At 32.7% G+C, this 19,815-nt stretch overlaps 1 protein-coding gene across 1 annotated transcript in view; it reads left to right on the top strand.

Annotated features, from left to right (window-relative positions):
• The window catches only part of LOC123663365 (fatty acid synthase), a 35,845-nt gene extending 16,650 nt beyond the window's left edge, over positions 1-19,195 (top strand). Inside the window, exons 17-40 of the mRNA XM_045598055.1 lie at positions 822-931; positions 1,127-1,317; positions 1,716-1,885; positions 2,874-3,137; positions 4,190-4,310; positions 4,889-5,179; positions 5,345-5,788; positions 6,017-6,187; positions 7,039-7,169; positions 7,605-7,755; positions 9,307-9,478; positions 9,767-9,879; positions 10,178-10,339; positions 10,439-10,567; positions 10,892-10,968; positions 12,517-12,672; positions 13,632-13,883; positions 14,414-14,567; positions 16,160-16,364; positions 16,732-16,882; positions 17,090-17,264; positions 17,647-17,823; positions 17,925-18,027; positions 18,216-19,195. Of these exons, the coding sequence (XP_045454011.1) occupies positions 822-931; positions 1,127-1,317; positions 1,716-1,885; positions 2,874-3,137; positions 4,190-4,310; positions 4,889-5,179; positions 5,345-5,788; positions 6,017-6,187; positions 7,039-7,169; positions 7,605-7,755; positions 9,307-9,478; positions 9,767-9,879; positions 10,178-10,339; positions 10,439-10,567; positions 10,892-10,968; positions 12,517-12,672; positions 13,632-13,883; positions 14,414-14,567; positions 16,160-16,364; positions 16,732-16,882; positions 17,090-17,264; positions 17,647-17,823; positions 17,925-18,027; positions 18,216-18,790 (4,645 nt within the window). The 3' untranslated portion in view covers positions 18,791-19,195. The remainder of the gene's footprint in view (positions 1-821; positions 932-1,126; positions 1,318-1,715; positions 1,886-2,873; positions 3,138-4,189; positions 4,311-4,888; positions 5,180-5,344; positions 5,789-6,016; positions 6,188-7,038; positions 7,170-7,604; positions 7,756-9,306; positions 9,479-9,766; positions 9,880-10,177; positions 10,340-10,438; positions 10,568-10,891; positions 10,969-12,516; positions 12,673-13,631; positions 13,884-14,413; positions 14,568-16,159; positions 16,365-16,731; positions 16,883-17,089; positions 17,265-17,646; positions 17,824-17,924; positions 18,028-18,215) is intronic.
• Positions 19,196-19,815: the final 620 nt, after the last annotated feature.

Here is a 19,815-nt window from a genome sequence, read left to right as displayed (position 1 = left end):
TCTTAGTTTTTTTGTGACTCCCTACATCAATGCCGTGAATATATTTTAACTAAACAGTAAATAACCTTGAATACTGTAAACAAGTGTATCTCGTATCTGAGATCGTTTATAATCGTGGATATTTTTTTTGCATATACTTAAAGCATTCTTTTGAGTACATTTAGTTGTCTAGGTTGGTTTAAAATCTTTTAAATTATTTATTTATTATTTGTTTCTACAAAATAGGAACAAATAAAAGTATTAAGCGTGATGAATGTTCAATATTAACTGACAAAGTTAATGTAGGAACCGCAGGCTTTGTACTCGTCTGAAACTGACCAAACGCAGTAAAGTCGTACTAATAATAATAGCGGAACATTCGTCAGGCGGCCGCAAACAGAGTGCTTTGATAGACCTGTCGATATTTTCAAAGCTATATTTTTATTTGCCAATATCTTTGAAGTGATTAATGATGAGTTTGTAATCAATAATGACAGCTTACTAACGCTAATCCAGTTGCAGTGATTTTCATACTCACTTAAAGAATATATTAATGAACTTTATCGAAAAGACAACTTGTCATTTTGAATTTAATTTATAATAACAATAAGTGCAGATTTCGTAATAAAAATTATTGGAAACTGTTTAAAATATGAAATTACTTAACTTTGTTTTTGAGACTCTCATACTATAATTGAAATGCAAAGGATAAAAATCAATTATGTTTTACATAAGTTTTATGCTTTTTAAGTAAGTTGATGATTAATTGACATTGTTATCTTCGAGACTCTTGAGACTGTAAAAAAAGATTTACGACTGTAATTTTTTTTCGATTTTATTAGGTATGTAACATCATACAGAGCTCAAGAAAAGATGAAGTCGGGTGAGAGGTCAGTGAAAATGTCCATTGCTGATGAAGACAGTGAATTTTTGGTTGGTCACGTTGTCGATGGTAAGATTCACTTACTTGTCCTAATGTCCTTACATATAACTATTATTGTATTAATTTAAGGTTTTATTGTCTTTCAAACTTGCACAACACATTCATCTATGATACCTGGGGTGTTGGTGGGGATGGGTTAATTATTTTTGTCATCCATAGATAGCCATAGTTTTTATGAGATTATAGATTGAAATTTTTTTTTAGGTCGTAACCTGTACCCTGCCACTGGCTACCTAGTTATGGTATGGGAGACTTTGGGTATGATGATGGGAGAGCTGTACACTGAAGTTTCTGTGGTATTTGAGGACGTTCGTTTCCAGAGAGCCACTAATATTCCCAAAGATGGAAACTTGGAATTCATCATAATGATCCAGAAAGGCAGTGGGCAGTTTGAAGTTAGTATAGAGTACTTTTAATAGGTGGTAAATGTTCCCTTGTTGAGGAAATCTTGCTTAGCTATGCATACGTGATTAGTCAACCACAAAGTTCCACAGTGTGATGGTGAATATATGTAAATTGTATGCTTTTAAGTTTTCTTTTACTATTATTATATTTTTTATGCCCAGCATGGTGTGAATAATTTTTGTCTATCTTAAAACTCAGCAACTTTCACCCGTATTTGCACTATTTTAGTTGAAACGTGTTACTGATCTCTCTTAATCTTATCGTATACGTATTTTGGATAACATTTAAACTTTCTAAATAATATCAATTATTCTTTCATGTAATTTATAAATGTTCGAATAAGAAAAAAAGATTAATTTATATAATGCGAAACGATAATTCGTTGTAGATCGTTGAAAGTGGAACATCTATTGTTACTGGGCGTATCACCGCGAAGAAGAACATTGGTCAAGACTATCGAGTACTTAAAGCAGAGCCAGAAGCTACTGGACCCAACATTAAACACATGCTTACAAAGGACTTCTATAAGGAGCTACGTCTTAGAGGCTACCAGTATAGGTAAATAATTTGATTCTTAATACCAATGCATAGAAGTAGAGTGTATTCTATGTCATGTCTACAATCACATAAAACAATTAATTATTTTAGTTTATGAATGGTTTTTAAGAATCAGAGCATTTTATTGGATAATAACGTGACAAAATTTTGATTAACCAATCAAAAAAGCTGGCATAGTTTTTAAATATAAAACACATAAAATCGTGTTTCGATCTGTTCATTTGAAAGCAGCGTGTACTTATACTTCATTGGTCATCGTTACATATTAGTTAGTATACATGTCTGTACAGCTGTACAGACGTACGTACATCTGTACAGCCTTTTACTTTCAAGAAAGTACTCAAAAGCTATATAAAAAATCGAATAATAGAATCATAATAATTTATAAACTAAGCACTAATTATTTCAATTTCATAATAAATGTGTAATTAAAAATTGAACTACATAAAATTCATTAAATTAAAACTAAACTACGGGTTATGGAATTTGGCAAGGAAAAAATAATAATAATAAAATAAAAATATTCTAAAAAATTATAATAAAAAAAAAAAACTAAAATGATATACATATAATAAAGGAAAACAATTGATACGTTTTCACTTAAAAAAAAAAATAAAAATAAATACGTGTATTAATTTTTGTTCAATAATGAAATATAAAAAAAACTCCTTAACAGTGACACTTCCAGTTGCGCATATTTGCGCATTTTAATACTTACCCTGCATATTGTTAATTTCTTGTCTCGATTATAAATTTTTTATATATTGTATTGCGATGTACCTAACATATAATTTTTTGTTTAATTTTAGTGTTTGTAATTTCTCATGTAAGTGAATTGTATTCTTTTGAGAAATTAATGATCTTTTCAACCTTATTTGTTCATATTTTAATATTAGGTTTTTAATTTTTTGTAGATATTATATTTTTGTGTTATATGAATCTAGTAATAGTAGCTTAAATAGAGCGATAACTGTTGTTTTTTCCACAGTGGCCTCTTCCGAGGCATAATAGGATGTAATATCGAAGGCACCCGCGGCCGCTTGGCCTGGGTCAACAACTGGGTCACCTTCATGGACTGCATGCTACAGATGAAGATCATCGGCCAGGACACCCGTGGACTGTTCGTACCTACCAGGATTGAGAAGCTCAGCATCGACGCAAACATGCACTACGACGCTATTTCCAAAATGAACCCGGATTCAACGAAGCAGTCCTTCGAGATTAGAGTTTATCCTCATGTTGATGTGATCAGGTACAATTTAATATTACAAAAAAAAAACATTTTTAAGGCGAATATTTAAAAAAAAAAAAGTGTTGAAAAATTTTTGATCATAACATAATCATTTATGATGCAATAAATTTGAGAAAATTGGTGGAAAAATTTACAAAACATTTTCAAGGAAACGACGCACGAGTCGGATTAAAAATTAATTTAAATTTTGTAATATGTAAATTGGCGCGTTGGCGCAACGGTTACAGCCATGGATTGTACCTGTTGCGCTGGCGGTTGCGGGTTCGATCCCCGCACATGACAAACATTTGTATTGGCCATACAGGTGTTTGCCGTGGTCTGGGTGTTTGTGCAGTCCTTGTGGGTCTCCCCACCGTGCCTCGGAGAGCACGTTAAGCCGTCGGTCCCGGTTGTTATCATGTACACCTGATAGCGATCGTTACTCATAGTAGGAAATATATCCGCCAACCCGCATTGGAGCAGCGTGGTGGATTAAGCTCTGATCCTTCTCCTACATGGGGAAAGAGGCCTATGTCCAGTAGTGGGATATTACAGGCTGGAGCGTAATATGTAAATTGTATGAAAGTGTATTAATATACAATACAACATTTACATGATGTATAATGCGTGTTATATCAAAATTAAATACAGTGACCCTCTAACTAATAGATACAGATTTTCGATTTTAAAATAGTTATTATTTATCAATAAGTAGAAAATAGTTCTAATAAGTCTAAAGGTTTTTTTGCTGTTGTCTTATATATTATTAATTGTTTATTTATGTATATAAATAAAAAATAATGGGTAAGTGTGCTGATAAGTGAGCCAACACTCGAGAGTGGCTGAACTAATTCGGCTATTTTTTTTAATTTTTAAATATCTTGTGGAATGTTCTTACCAAATTAAAAATAGTTTAAAAGGGTGTTGACATATATAAAAAGGAACAAGAAAAAAAACGTAACGATTAATTGTACCGGTACGTACGGCGTATAATAGTTTTTAGACAGGACATCGAATATAATTATTATTATCAATGTCGTCAGGTTAGCTCATTATTAATATATTTCATTCAGAGCCGGTGGTGTAGAGATTCGAGGACTGCATGCGACTCCGATATCAAAGAGGATTCCACTTGGTGTTCCAGTGTTGGAAAAGAACGTATTTATACCACACTTCGGAAAGTCTGAGATGAAGGTAGCGATATTGGAATTTTTGTAAAATTTAGGAGATTAGAATTTAATTCAGAGTCTTTTCTTATATACATATACGAGTACATAGCCTAAAATCTACTAAAGGGCAAGATGAGCTGTTTCGTACTAAATATAACGGTTAGAAATTCTAAAATTTAAGAGATGCAGAGAAAATTTGTTATATTAAATTCAAGGTTAAATTTTAAACAGCTGAAAAGTTAGCTTTCGTAAATAAACATGTATTTAATTATTTCATGTGAAAAATCGTGACGATAACAAAAATGTTATATGTATATCTGCACTGTGCTGGAACGATTTGAAAATATTTTAATGTTGACTAGTTGTACTACCGCGCTGTAGTACTCAACTACGTAGTTTTACATCGTCATATATTATTTTGACCTGTGTGGTTCATATTTTTCTTTATAGTCGAACACGAAATATTTTCTTAAATTTTTTTTTTATTTGCTATCTTTTAGCTCAGCTATAAAAATTTAATTAAATGATCCACATCGACATAATACATATACTGCTTTAGATTAAATTTGAACAGTTTTATATAATCTAATAAATTATTTCTAGATTGAGGATATTTTGAGAAGCAACATACAACTGGTTCTTGAAAACGTACAAACTTACAAAGTTAAAAGTATAGAAGTTGTTGACGAAGAATACAAAAATAATGGAATCGAGCCCATAATAGAAGCAGTAGCAGACGTGCTAGGTGATCTACCGCTGGTGCAAGCTGAGCTATCAGTTTTTTCAGAGAATTCTATTGAATTGCCTTCAAATATAACTGTTGAAAGCAAAAAATTGACAACTGATGCCAACGCTCTCCTGATCATTGGGGCAAATCTGCTACAGAGGCCTGAAGTAAGTATAGATGAAAAAAATAAATTTAATTGAATTTATGAAACTTTCACTTAAGGTTTTATTTATGCATATAAATCGTTTCATATCTATTGTTTGAATATCTAAATATGTAATAAAAATGTTATTGTACATTTTGCCAGGTGTTAAGATTTTAAATTTTTGTAGGTACTTAAATTATCTATATCGGCGCTTCGTAACAAAGGATTCATTATAAGTCGTGAAAAGGAACGAATCAATCCAAAAGATTTCTCTAACAAATATGATATAATCAGTATTCAAAACACTGGTACTGAGTACATTGTACTCTTCCGTAGTAGAGTTGGTTCTAAGCCAGCTAAGTTTGTCGAAGTCGTCACAGCTGATGATACATACGCTTGGATAGACAAAGTCAAAGAAGAACTTAAAGTTGGACAAAAGTTGGTTATTTACAGTCAAAATGAACCTCTAAATGGATTATTAGGTTTGATAAACTGCCTCAGACGGGAACCTGGTGGTGAAATTGTTCACGGTCTGTTAATAGCAGATCCTTCTGCACCACCATTCAATCCTGATTTGGAATTTTATGAAGAGCAATTAGACATGGATCTTGCTCTCAATGTTTACCAGGAAGTAAGTTTATATATTAAGCCCATTAAATAATATTATGTCAATAAATTAATAGTTTTATTTTTTTATTGGTCTTATAAATTCTAAGATCTATTTTGTATTTTTTTTTTGAAAATAATATAATTACGGTATTGAATAGAAAATGCAAATATCAAATCTTCAATTGTCGAATGAATTAAATTTCATTCATTGGGTATGAATTTTAAATAACGCTTCATTAAATTATTTTAGGGTCAATGGGGCACGTACCGTCACTTATTGTTGGGTGACCTTGAGAAAATAAAAGCACACCACGCCTTCGTAAACACCGTGACTATTGGAGACTTGTCATCACTACGTTGGTTAGAAGGACCTATAAGAGAAAACACAGTTTTTAAGAACAAACTCAGTGTTCTAATTCATGTATGTACGAAAGAAAAAAGAAAGAAAGAAAGAAAAGTTCTTTATTGGCCATTATCATTTAAAATATTAATATTACAATTAAGTTAGAAGGCCAACCAGGTCTCTGCCTCAGCATTGCTTAGCAGCAAATTGTTACTGCTAAGGCGCTGCTCTTCCGTCAGAGTACGAGTAGAAACAATGCTTTTAATGATTATTTTCTTACCTTTATTAAGTTTTATAAAATCTTTTTTGTGTCCATTTCAAGAAGTTATTATCAAGTCTATTTAAATAATTGTTCCTTAGTAATTGTATGAAATTTTAAAACCAATAATTTTATAAGTGCCACTACCTTAATCTCTACCACCAAATGAAATTCGTTTATACTCGTATAGTATTTAAGACCGAAGACAATCTGAAATCACTTTAATACGGGATATAGTTCGACGATTGTATTGCTAATTGTGAGGAAATGTAGTTTTTTATAATATGTATTTTTAATTGACTGGTCGTTCGACTGATTACTTTTAATAGTAGTAACACTTTAGATACTGTAATAATACGCTATAGACACAATTTTATTTATTATGTCGTAGACTACCCATATGGCTTAACTTTCAATTCAGTCAACATTGGTCTAGTATTTATCCAAAGAGTAGCTTTGGGTTTTGGGTCGGGAGGGTTTATTTTCAGTAGCAGTTTTAAATAAAATAGGAAGCGAGATGAAAGTCGCAAATTATAGCTTGACAACAATTATAATGACAAAAAAAAAACCATTAAAATCTACCACAATCTTAGTAGTATAACAGTAAAAATATCGTATCCCACCAGTGATTTCTTATGATGATAAAATACTAAGAGATTCTCTTCAATAGGTGTACTGTTCAGCGTTGAACTTCCGTGATGTTATGACAGCGATGGGAAGAGTTACGGTAGATGCGGTAGCACGAGGTCGGCTCGCGCAAGAGTGCGTGCAGGGCTTTGAGCTTGTTGGCAGCACTAACAAGTAAGTAACAATAATAATTTTTGTTTTTTAATCACACATCGTTTTGCAGTAAAAAAATTTCAACTAGTAGGAGTATTACAAGTCAATCAATTCATTTCATCACATTTGTTAATACCACATATTTTTACGTATTTTACTAATTTGGCGTACAATTTTTAGCGGTACCACGGTTTTAGCGGTATACCACATATTTTTACGTATTTTACTAATTTGGCGTACAATTTTTAGCGGTACCACGGTTTTAGCGGTATACCACATATTTTTACGTATTTTACTAATTTGGCGTACAATTTTTAGCGGTACCACGGTTTTAGCGGTATACCACATATTTTTACGTATTTTACTAATTTGGCGTACAATTTTTAGCGGTACCACGGTTTTAGCGGTATACCACATATTTTTACGTATTTTACTAATTTGGCGTACAATTTTTAGCGGTACCCGAGTAATGGCTATGATTAGGAATGGTGCTATGGCAAATATAGTTGAAGGTGATCGCGCTCTCATGTGGAGCATTCCTGATGAATGGACTTTCGAGGAAGCCGCTACCGTACCTGTGGCTTATGGAACTGTTTATTATGCTTTGGTAAGTTATTGATATTGACAGCCATGTTTTTATTTTGTCAAAGTGTTTAATATTAATTTACGTATCAATTCATATGCTATCAACTACACTTGCGATCAAAAATATGGAATCATTAACAAAATTTTAAAAACTAAAGCAATTTTAATAAACATTGGAAAAAAATGGTACCATTTTAAGGGTAAGCTGGTTTTTCGTGTTGCATATTTTTTATTGGTACCAAATTCATTTAAAGTAGGTACTCGACCTTATCAGGTGCTTTCCCGGCATTAGTGAAGGAGTAAGAACAATTAAATGTTTTAATTTCTCGAAACGTTGCGAGTTGTCTATTATTGTGGATTATTGACCTCATATTATAGCATGTTTTATCGATTTTTTCTCGATCTACTGTGATATTATGTTGACCGGTATACATCTCCGCTGATTTCGATATTTGATCTTGTTCAGAAATTGATGTTACACCTGCAGAAGTAGCACAAATCGTCACCCTATTGCAAGAAGGACCCAATGGTCTATAAAAAATAGTGTTTGAGCTGTAAGGCTGCAATTTTAATGTCAAATAAATATATTAACTAAGCAGCGGAGTAGCCCGACTGGGGAAGTAATAATTATAATAATAGTACATTTTATTGTACTCCAAAAATAGAAATAATAAATAGCAAAAATTTTAACAATATATTCATTAGGTACAAAGGGCGGCCTTATCGCTAAAAATAATTAAACATATACATATATACCCATACACTGTATATTTACATACCTCGCCATTACAGAAGATCACAGCGAAATAATATTGCTTTTAAAGCAGTGTTGTGTCCCTGTGGTGAGTAAGGTGTTTTTGTATCGAATCGTTCTTAAATGTATCTCCTTTTTTGTGTGTGCAATAAAGTTTAAATAAATAAAAATAAATAAATAAGGTGACCAGAGCTCCTGGGAGGGATTGGGGGTAGGGTCAACAACGCGCTTGCGATGCTTCTAGTGTTGCAGAAGTTATAAGCTACGGTAATCGCTCGCTACCAGGTGAGCCGTTGTTTGTCGACCTAGTAGTATAAAAAAATATTGTAAAATTGTGCCTGATTTTGCTTATTTCCTAAATTTTTATTGCTCACTTAATCCGAAATATCCCTTGAAATTCTAACATGATCTAAATGAATTTAGTATCAGTTTAAAGTTTACAGTTTAACCTTTAAAATGATTCAAATTTTTTATTTTCTATTATTACTCGTTTACTTCTCAATATGCCGCGGAACAAATTGTAAGTGATTCCACACTTTTTCTCGCGAATGTAGTACGAGTATATATCAAAAAAAAAAAAAAAATTGATCGATTCAGCAGTAATATCCCACCGCTGAGCATAAGTTTCTTTCTCCAAGTAGGAGAAGGATCGGAGCTTATTATGAGATCTCTATCTAGACAACTGTCTATGATAACAATTGAGGGCAACAAATTAGCGTGCGCTTCAAGGGACTTAGGACTAAATTTAAAAAAATTAATAGGCTTATATTTAAAATATTAAATTACACATAAATATAAGTAAATACGATGTTCTATTAGGTGATGGTAGGTCATATGGAAAAAGGAGAATCTGTCTTAATCCACGCTGGTTCCGGTGGTGTCGGTCAAGCCGCTATTAACGTCGCGCTCCACTATGGTTGCGAAGTCTTCACCACAGTTGGTACTCCGGAGAAACGGGCCTTCATCAAGAAGTTGTTCCCTCAGCTTAAAGGTAACCTAGACTCTATACTTTTTAACCGACTTTAAAAAAACGAGTATATTCTTAATTCGACTGTATTTTTTTGTGTAACTCGTAACTTTTTACTGGGATAACGATTTTGTTGATTCTATTTTTAGTCATAAACTATTACTTATCGTTTCATTTAAATTTGATCGAGATCATAAGAATATTTTTTTGATTTATACCTAATTTTTGTTTTGTTTTATAACAAACAATTAATCATACGTGGATTAAGGACGTTTGGCATTCTAAATTAAACTCTTAATTACACTTACACAGACAGCCACATTGGTAATTCTCGTGACACATCTTTCGAAGACATGGTCAAGAGAGAAACGAAAGGAAAAGGCGTGGATTTGGTACTCAACTCTCTTTCAGACGATAAATTACAGGTACAGTTTAATCTTTCTATATATAAATTAAGATGAATCGCTAAAGGTGTTTCTAAGCGCAAAGCTCTAGAAAGTTTGGATAAATTTTGACTAAAGTTTACGAACATTGGAAAATTTCAGAAAATGTGTCAAATATTTGAACTCCACGAGTCTAGTATAAAATAATAATTAAATTAGTATTTATTTTATACAAATCTTAAGATTAGTAGTTGTTCGTGTAACTTGATTAAGTAAATTTGGTATTTAAATACTAAATAGACATTCAGACATGATTAGAACTATGAAATTATTTTTTCAGGCCTCAATACGCTGTCTCGGATACCGCGGCCGTTTCCTCGAGATTGGCAAGTTTGACATCACCAACAACACGCCTATTGGCATGAACTTCTTCTTGAAAGAAACCTCCTTCCACGGAATCATGTTGGATTATGTCTTCGATCAGCCTTTCGAATTCAGACAGGTTTTTGTTAATTTTCGTATTTATTTATTTTAGATAGCGATCCCTTAAAAAAAACGTTCTAATTTGAAATTGGATTGTCATGAATACAAAAAATTTCAGAATCTTCACGATTTGCTGTTATCTGGTATCGAAAATGGCGCCGTCCGTCCCCTTACATACTGCACTTTCGGAAAGGATCAAATAGAGACTGCATTCAGATACATGGCCGCTGGAAAACATATTGGAAAAGTAGGTTGAATCTGTATGAGTAAAAATGAATTGCTGAAACGTCTAACTTTTGAGCGACTTTGTCGAAATGGATGATTCTTTTTTTGTCTTCGTATAGTCAGTATAGTCAGGACAAAGTTTGTATAATAGAAAAAAAGTCGATGTAATCACGAAAAATATGATGGTAAAAAATTCGCCTATTTAAATATTAAAATACATGTATTGGCTACATACACAAAACACCTTCTTGGTTATTTTCATCTATCTCATAATCAAATACAAGGGACAGGATATTATTCCTATATATTCAAAATTTAATTAAACGTGATACAACTTTACTTACAGGTGATAATAAAAATTCGCGATGAAGAACGAAATGTCCGTCGTGCACCAGAAAAACTGTACTTAGATGCTCTTCCTAGGTAAGAAAAAAACTTATGTGAGTTTAATTTACATCGACCTACTGGTCTACAATACACACTATTAGGTTAATCTATGACTCAGAAACTACTCGTAAGATGTCGCTCAAATTTAAATAGAACCACACGACGGTAAAGCTTTAGATTAGGTAAAACCGAATTTCGGGACCGTGGTGGGATGGGGGGGAGAGGGTGGGGAACGCTACCCCTGGTACCACTGTCACACCTCGGAACCCCATGGTTATGGAGATATCCATGGTTAAAGTTTTGAGGTTAGAAGAAGAATTTCGAAAGTTAGAGGAACGCTTGGCTCCAGCGCTGCGGGAAGTGCAGCCCTTCCGCCCTTGCGTGCGAAAGCACGCTCACTCATGCTCCGTTCCGCAGCGAAGGCTGCCCTCCCTCCGCGCCTCCGCGGCACAAAAAAAACACTCTAGGGGTAGGACAGACCAAGACCACGTGGACAGTGGGGTGCTCCGATTCGGTTTTGGGTATTTTTCGAATTTCTAAACCTATATTCTAGCACGCAATGTTACTAATTTTATTAGAATATTATGTCTGACGCGTTATTTTGTTTAAAAGTGTCGATTTGTCACACAATGTAAACAGTACGAGCTCAAAGGTATTATTATAGCTTTAAATTCTTCTTCTAACCTCAAAACTTTAACCATGGATATCTCCATAACCATGGGGTTTTGAGGTGTGACAGTGTTACCTTGTATAGATTCCCCTACACCCTCCACCCTCCACACCCAAAAACCCCATAATTCGGTTTTTCTAATTCGGTTTTACCTAATCTAGATCTTAGCCCACACGACTAACACCAGTTTTCGATTAAAAAAAGAATCATCAAAATCAGTACAACCAGTAAAAGTCACAAGGAAAATCCAATACAGTCGAATTGAGAACCTCTTCTTTTTTCAAGTCAGCTAAAAATAAAAAATAAATCAATCAAAATAAAATAATGTATGGCTACGTGTGTTGCTAAGTGTAACACTTAAGAACGGGTAGACCAACACGCATAATTTTTTATCTTACGAAATAAAGTTTGAAAAATTGCGCAGAAATTTAAAAAAATTCGGAAAACGGAACAATCATTGTAACTTCATTTCCTTTGACAGTTGACAAGACAGGAAAATGTGTATCGACATAGCTAGTGAATATTTTTACTCGTTTTTTATAAGCTTCACCTGTATGTTTGTATGTTTGTAACCGACTCCTTTGCAATTTATTTTGACCCACTTCAAACGTTCAGATTTCGTTTAAACTTAGTAGACTTATCGAGGACTGATGATAATACACTAATTTAATAAGATTATTTCCTTATCCTAATTGGGATCGTCAAGATTAAATGAATTTTCTTTTTATTCTTAGATTGGTTTATTTATAAAGAACCCATCTTTATATTTTTAAACTATTGTTAATAAATATTTATTATTAATATTTTGGAATATCGTAAGTTATTTTAACATTCCCACCGTATACTGTCCCATATACATTTAGAGTCAGTGTTATCAAAAATTAGTTTATTATTATGATTTTATTTTTCTTAAGATACATGTGTGACGAAAATCTCTCGTATGTCGTGGTTGGAGGTCTTGGAGGCTTTGGGTTGGAACTTGCTGATTGGCTCATTATGAGAGGAGCCAGGAAAGTGCTTCTTACTTCTAGGAGAGGAATCAGTAACGGGTATCAATCATCGCGGTTGAGGTGAGTGATTGTGACTTAATGTTTCAGTTTTAAAATTTGTTTTTATTGATAAATATAGCGAACAAATATGGTCTAAACAGATGAAATATAAGATGATGTTGTGAATTTATCGTTTTATCGTTTTCGAGTAAATAATAGTAAATATAGATTTTAAACATGTTTAATGCCCCACTTATTAAAATCAAAAATTTAAATTTGTACTAACAAAATGAAAAAAAAAAATTGAGACGCTTAATGTCATTTACGACAAGAGAAAAAAAAACTTTTGTTTTTAATAAAAATGCACTTCAAATAGTTCAATGATGGCAAAACTTCTTTTATATTCAAGTATATAGTTCTCCTAGCTGGACTCCGCGGTTTCGCCAGCGTTGATTTGAGGAAAAAATAGCCTGAAATTGAACAAAAAAATTACTTGCCGTCTATCTTGTTGACGTTTTTCAAAATGACGTTTTTCAAAGCCGTCATATATATAATTTTAATTACTAATTAATTTACAAAAACAAAAGCAATGATATTTTTTTTTTGTAGTGGATGCCGGTAGAACTAGCAATTATCTATTAAATAATGTATAATTTATGTGGAGAACTTTTGAGGTTTTTTCTAAAAAGGGAGGCAAACATCTTAATCTTAGCGCATTAATATACAATGATGATTGATGATATATATATATATCTATACCTATAGTAATAAATGGAGAACCGGTTTTTTATTCCGTTTATACTGCGAAAACTACTGAAACGATTGGCATAATACTTTAACCGTACGATGCAGTGTGTTTCGGAGAACGTTTTAGTATAATTATGGTATATTGATGACCACTTATCGTGTAAAAAAAATATGAACAGACAGAAGTCGCCAGTATATGATTATAGAATCATATATTACACGAAAAGACATAAATACAGAAAGTTTTTATTTATTAAACGTTTTCTAATATTGAGTGTAAAATGTTATAACAGAGCATGGGCGGGCTACGGAGCCGATGTTCAAATTTCAACTCACGATATCACAACAGAGAAGGGTTGTGAAGAAATGTTAAAGATGGCGAACGCTATGGGAACCGTCGAGGCTATATTCAACTTGGCTGTGATATTAAAGGATAGCATCTTCCAGAACCAAACCCCAGAAACGTTTAAAATATCGTACGCGCCAAAGGCAATGGCAACAATGAATCTGGATAAATTGTCAAGAAAATTGTGCCCACAATTGAAGTAAGTTATTGATTTTTTTTTTCATATTTAAATAGTGCCTCTATCGTTATTTTTTTAATTTAGTTATAATTAGTGTTGAGAATTACATTACGAAATTGTTAATAACAATTCCAAAACTTGTTGATTCTGAAATAACTCAACCGATTTTCATAATTTTTTGGATATTTTTGGTAGGCATGAGAAAGTATCGTAAAGTATATTTCGTGCCGTCCAGAATTTGTTCTATTTAACCTGAACGCTTTTCTCAGAACGCAAAATACGTCAGCTAGTGAATTATAAATATTGCATTTTTTATTTTAATATTTGTAACACATTTGTAAAATACGTCGATATAATTTCATTCTATCACTCCAGCCTAATACGAGTACAGCCCACTGCTGAATATAGGCCTCCATAAGTTTGCGCCAAAAATGGAGTGAACTCATGTGTTTTGCCCGTAGTCACCACGAGGGCGGGCGGGTTGGTGACCGATATAATTTATAAAAACTTAATAATGTAAGATTACTTTAATTATCGTTTTACCCCATCAGGGACTTCGTAATATTTTCGTCTGTGTCTTGCGGTCGTGGTAATGCTGGTCAGACTAACTACGGTTTCTCCAACTCCGTGATGGAGAGGATTTGCGAGTTGAGGAAGAAGGCCGGTCTGCCCGCGCTCGCTGTACAGTGGGGTGCTGTTGGAGACGTAAGTTATACTATATTAATTCGTAGACAATCCTTTTTTTTCTTGTTATTGTCACCAGACCCGTTTGACGCAGTTTGTGTGGGCCCTGCTTTCTGCTCCGGCCTTTCTGGGTTCAGTTTCCACCTAAGTCTGGGTATAATATTTATTCATTTATGTATGTACTAGCTGCCAGACAGACTTCGTTATGTCAAAAGTTAATAGTATAAATTAATCTTGTTTTTAATTTTTTTAAATATTAAAACCTTCGGTGGGCCTTAAGGAACATACAAACAAAAAATTAGCTGTTAGCCGAATTGGTCGACCCATTCTCGAGTTATGCGCTTAGCAACATCCATTTTTATTTATATGTGTTATTTCTATGTATGTTTATCTAAAAAAATAGCTATATCAGTTGGATGTCATTTACCTATGACACGAGCATTAAGTTACGCAACTTAGGTACAGCCAATCGTGTGTGCGACAAAGATATTTATTTATTATTATTAATTATTGTCAGGACCAGGTTTTTATATGTAAAATAAAACTAAAAAATGTTCATGTATAGGTAGTATGAAGTTCGGCAGATAAGCTGGTTGGCAGAAAGAATTAAATAAGGACAATTTTAATGAGAGAGAGAGACTTCACACTTAACACTTTCTAAGACCTTTCTCGAGAACAATAATGTAGTTCAACCAAGGACAGACAGCCTAAAAGGAAAAAAATGGCATTTAAATAAATTCCATATCAAATGAATATTTTAGTTCTATCAATAACAGCACTGTTTATAATATATACAGGATCTAAAACTATTTAGTTCATGGCACATGAACAGACAACAACAAATATTAGTACACGCCTTTTTGGCCAAAACTTAGATATAAATAAAATATATTAACGTAGTATAAAACAAAGTCGCTTCCCGCTGTCTATATATGCATAGATCATTAAAACTACGAAACGAATTTTGATACGGTTTTCTTAAGAAAATAGAGTGATTCCAGAGGAAGTTATAATATATGTATATTATATATATAATACATGCATAATATAGTAGAGGAATACTGATAGTTTTTGCAACCGTGTGAAGTGACATAAACTATTATCAACATCACGTTTCAACTATAAATATATCATTCAATGCTATAAACTAAATGTTGTTTTGTAATTTAAAAAGTCTAACAGAAACAAGGCCTAAATCGATCAAAGCGACATTTTACACAACGACTGGTTAGAAAAATTTATAATTAAAAACATTCTATATTCAATTTCCGTTTTTATTTGTTATATAGTTTCTTTATATGAACATACTATTTACTTTTAGCATTGTTAGGCGACAAAAAAAAAACAAATTAAACGCTTCACGGATTCAAGTGAGATTAACTACAGTGTAAAGGGTTTGTAAACACACTCAATACAGAAACACCAATGCCTTTTGAAATTAACAAATGTTTCTCATTAGAGAGAATCGAATCCGCCATCGCAAGTTCAATAGCCAGTGCTGTGACCGCTGCGTTAACATTGTCAAAATATAATATTACACAATTAACTTTTAAGTTACAAATTAATTAATAATGAAGAATTAAGTTATTAAATGAAAAATGTTACTTTCGTAGGTGGGTCTTGTGGCCGATATGCAAGATGAAGATGTCCAACTGGAAATTGGTGGAACTCTTCAACAGAGGATTTCTTCCTGTCTTTTGTCTCTCGACAAGTTCTTGAAGCAGGATGCAGTGATAGTTTCTTCAATTGTAGTAGCAGAAAAGAAGGCTGGAGGCTCTGGATGTGGCAACATTGTAGATGCTGTTGCACAAATCATGGGCAAGTATAAAAAATAATTGTCTTATGTTATTCTCGACTTTGAGAGGATTTTAAGTTTATAATTACGTTCCTTTTTAACTAACTTCAAAAAAGGAGAATATATACGACCGTGTGTATATATATATATATATATATATATATATATATATATATATATATATATATATATACGGTCGAATTGAGTAACCTCCTCCTTTTTGAAGTCGTTTAAAAAATTACAATAAGACATCAATCTCGCCAAAATCGAAAGATCTTCAATCAAAATCTTAAGCCAACAAACATCTAGAATCATCTACGGAAATGTTGATTTTTTGACAATTAAATGGAATTATCAATGATTTAAAGTATTTTTTTGTCTACACACCAGGTATTAAGGATCTAAAGACAGTATCCCAACAAGTGACTCTCGCGGAACTCGGTATGGACAGTATGATGGCTGTCGAGATCAAACAGACCCTTGAAAGAGAATTTGAGGTATTCTTGACAGCACAAGATATCAGAACGTTGACATTTGCAAGGTAACTATTCTACAATAATTTAGCTTTTAAGCTTCGTTATTAAGTTTTTACCTAGTAGGGTTATGATTTATAAGTAAAACTGGAGAAAAGGGGGATATTTAGCATATTTGTTGATTTTTGGGTAATATTGCAGGCACAGTGGTCACTAGTCACGGGTGCACTAAACTTTAACTAAATGATCACTTTATGAATTGTAATTACCAACAGATTGGTTGAAATAGCAGCTCAAAAAGAAGCAGAAGCATCAACTTCGATAGCGGCTCGCGTAGTCGTGCCAGAAGATGCAGCTGGTGTACGTGTCCTTATTAGAAATTTCGGTGACGAGAAATCGGCTACTGAACCCTTCATGTATGTGCCGACTATGATCAGCGATGGATCAGAAGTAAGGATTTAAGATTATTTATTTGATTTTACAAGACAGAAATGCTTATTAAATTTAAGCTTTAACAGAAATATTTATTTAGACTTCATTATGTTTTAGATAAATTATTACTTTTGAATAGTCGAACGCTTCGTCGTTATTGATGGCAATCCGTTCGGTTCCCACTTTGAGTAGATATTTATTTTTGTTTAGAGCTTTATCTAGTCATAATTAGTTTAATCCCAGTAAAATACGAAACTGGTCAAAAATTACTGCATTTGCCGCATATAAAAATAGCTATTAATCAGGTAAAAATAGTAAGCAGTAGTAAGTAGCAGGCATATTTGACAAAAAATATAAATTACGTTTTTTGAAATTTAATTGGAATTAATTTGTTTTACAGACTGACGTATCGGTCCATGAAAATGAAATCCTTATGTTCGTGCTGCCCGGTCTCGAAGGATGTGCTTCGGGAATGGCGTCCTTGTGTCGTAGGCTAAAAATTAAGATTTGTGTGCTGCAGTACGGTTTTGAAGAAAAGTCTGATACCTTAGATGATCTGGTCAATAGGTTACATAAGGTAAAAAGGACTTGGTATCTGAAAAACAAAATTTTATATAGTTAGTAAAATTTCTTTTGGTTACATTTTATTTAGAATTAAAGTATGAAATTTTATTTCAGACTATCAAATCGAGGTTGAGTCCAGGTAGTCCATACGTACTTCTTGGCTATAGTTTTGGTACATTACCCATGTTGAAATTGGCAGAAATTTTGGAAAGTGAAGGTTTGTTTGCATTTTAAATAGTCTAATGGTTTACAATATAAATTGTAGAGTATAGTACCAATTAAACTTTGGTTGACTTGTATCTAACAGTTTTGATCATTTAATAAACTACAATTCTATTTATTTATTAAGTATAAATGTATAAATATAATTTATTATTGGTAAATTTAATGAAATATTTTATTCAGGTCACGAGGGCTCTCTGTTTGCTATTGATGGCAGTCCTGACTTCCTTTATGGAATGGTTAGCTTAACTATGTCTTTTAAAAATGACAGTGATCTACAGAACAGTTTGATCTCTCACGTGATCGATATTGTAGCTCCGAATAATGACGTCACTGCTACTCTCGTAGAAGAGCTTAAAGAAATTGATTCATACGATGACAAAATTCAATACGCTATCAAAGTATGTCCTGCTCAGCAACTATACTCAAATAAATTCATAGAATCAATAGCGAAAGCTGCATTTGACCGTCTAAAAATTATCACAAATATCAATGGATTGAACAAAGTCAAAGCGCCAATAGAACTACTGCGTCCAAAAGAAACTCCACCATTTTTGGTAATTGAAGATAACTATGGTCTCGACAAATTCACGGAAAGCCCCGTGATCGTTCATTTTGTAGAAGGAAACCACGTCAGCATAATTGAGAATAAGGATTGCGCTAATATTATCAATAGGTCTATTCAGTCACAAATTGGAATAAAGATTGGTCAGAAATTTATTGCAGGAATTGAAAAACAGAAGACGGTAGAAGTTTAATTAAAAAAAATTGAAATAATATGCGTATGTTACTTCAGTTTACTGTATAAGAAAATTGTCTCATTTATGGGATTTTTGGTAGAATAAGTTTCTAAGTATTTATTGTTATAGTTTCATAATTGTTCTATCTTAGCGGTTAATTTTTATCGTAAATTAATTTTAAACTTAAGGTAAAATACCAGTACCGAATAAAATATTCATTAGTTATATTCATTTCTTTATATGCGTCTGCATTTTGGTGTACATTAATAATAAATAAATAAATAAAATATTATTTTTTAATAAATTTAAATATAAATTGATTTCTAATAATTTATTCGAAGGTTTTGTAATAGTTTAATTTGTTTGATTCTTATTTTTTGGGTACTTATGAAATGGTTTTACAAAATAAACTTATTTTTATAATTTACGATTTTTATTTATTGTTTTGGTTTAAGATTGACTTTTTTAAAATTTGAAAGTTATTTAAGTTACAGTCGAGATTCAAAGTATTTGGTACGCACTTGGTGAGACTGTCCAGTAAAAATATGATTGCCAAATTAGCTTACCACTGAAAGAATGATTTAATAGAATAAGAAGATAGAGAGGTAAAGAAAGAAAATAAAAGAAGATAGAGAATAAAAGAATGATATAATAGATGGCTTTTCAAATTGTATAAGTATTTGTAAGCACTATTAGACTATGTGCTGTGTTGTAAGTAGTTGTTTCAATGTACCTATGTATCCTCTTAGCATACATTGTAAGCTAAGCTGTTAGTTAACTGAGCTAGGGCACAGCAGGAAATTTCCTGTTCGAAATATGGAGCAGCCCGACTGGGGAAGTACCTCGACCTTACGAAGATCACAGCTAAATAACACTGTTTTCAAATATTGTAGCTATCCTGTTGGTGAGTTGGGTGACCAGAGCTTGTGGGGAAAACTAGAAATGGGATCGACAATGCGCTTGCGAAGCTTCTGGTGTTGCAGACGCTTATAAGCTACGGTAATCGCATACCATCAGTTGAGCCCTACGCTTGTTTTTCGATC

The sequence above is a fragment of the Melitaea cinxia genome, chromosome 20, assembly GCF_905220565.1.
Source record: "Melitaea cinxia chromosome 20, ilMelCinx1.1, whole genome shotgun sequence".
Lineage (NCBI taxonomy): Eukaryota > Metazoa > Arthropoda > Insecta > Lepidoptera > Nymphalidae > Melitaea > Melitaea cinxia.
The sequence above is the reverse complement of the archived record's forward strand: the minus strand, read 5'-3'. Positions and strand labels throughout refer to the sequence as shown.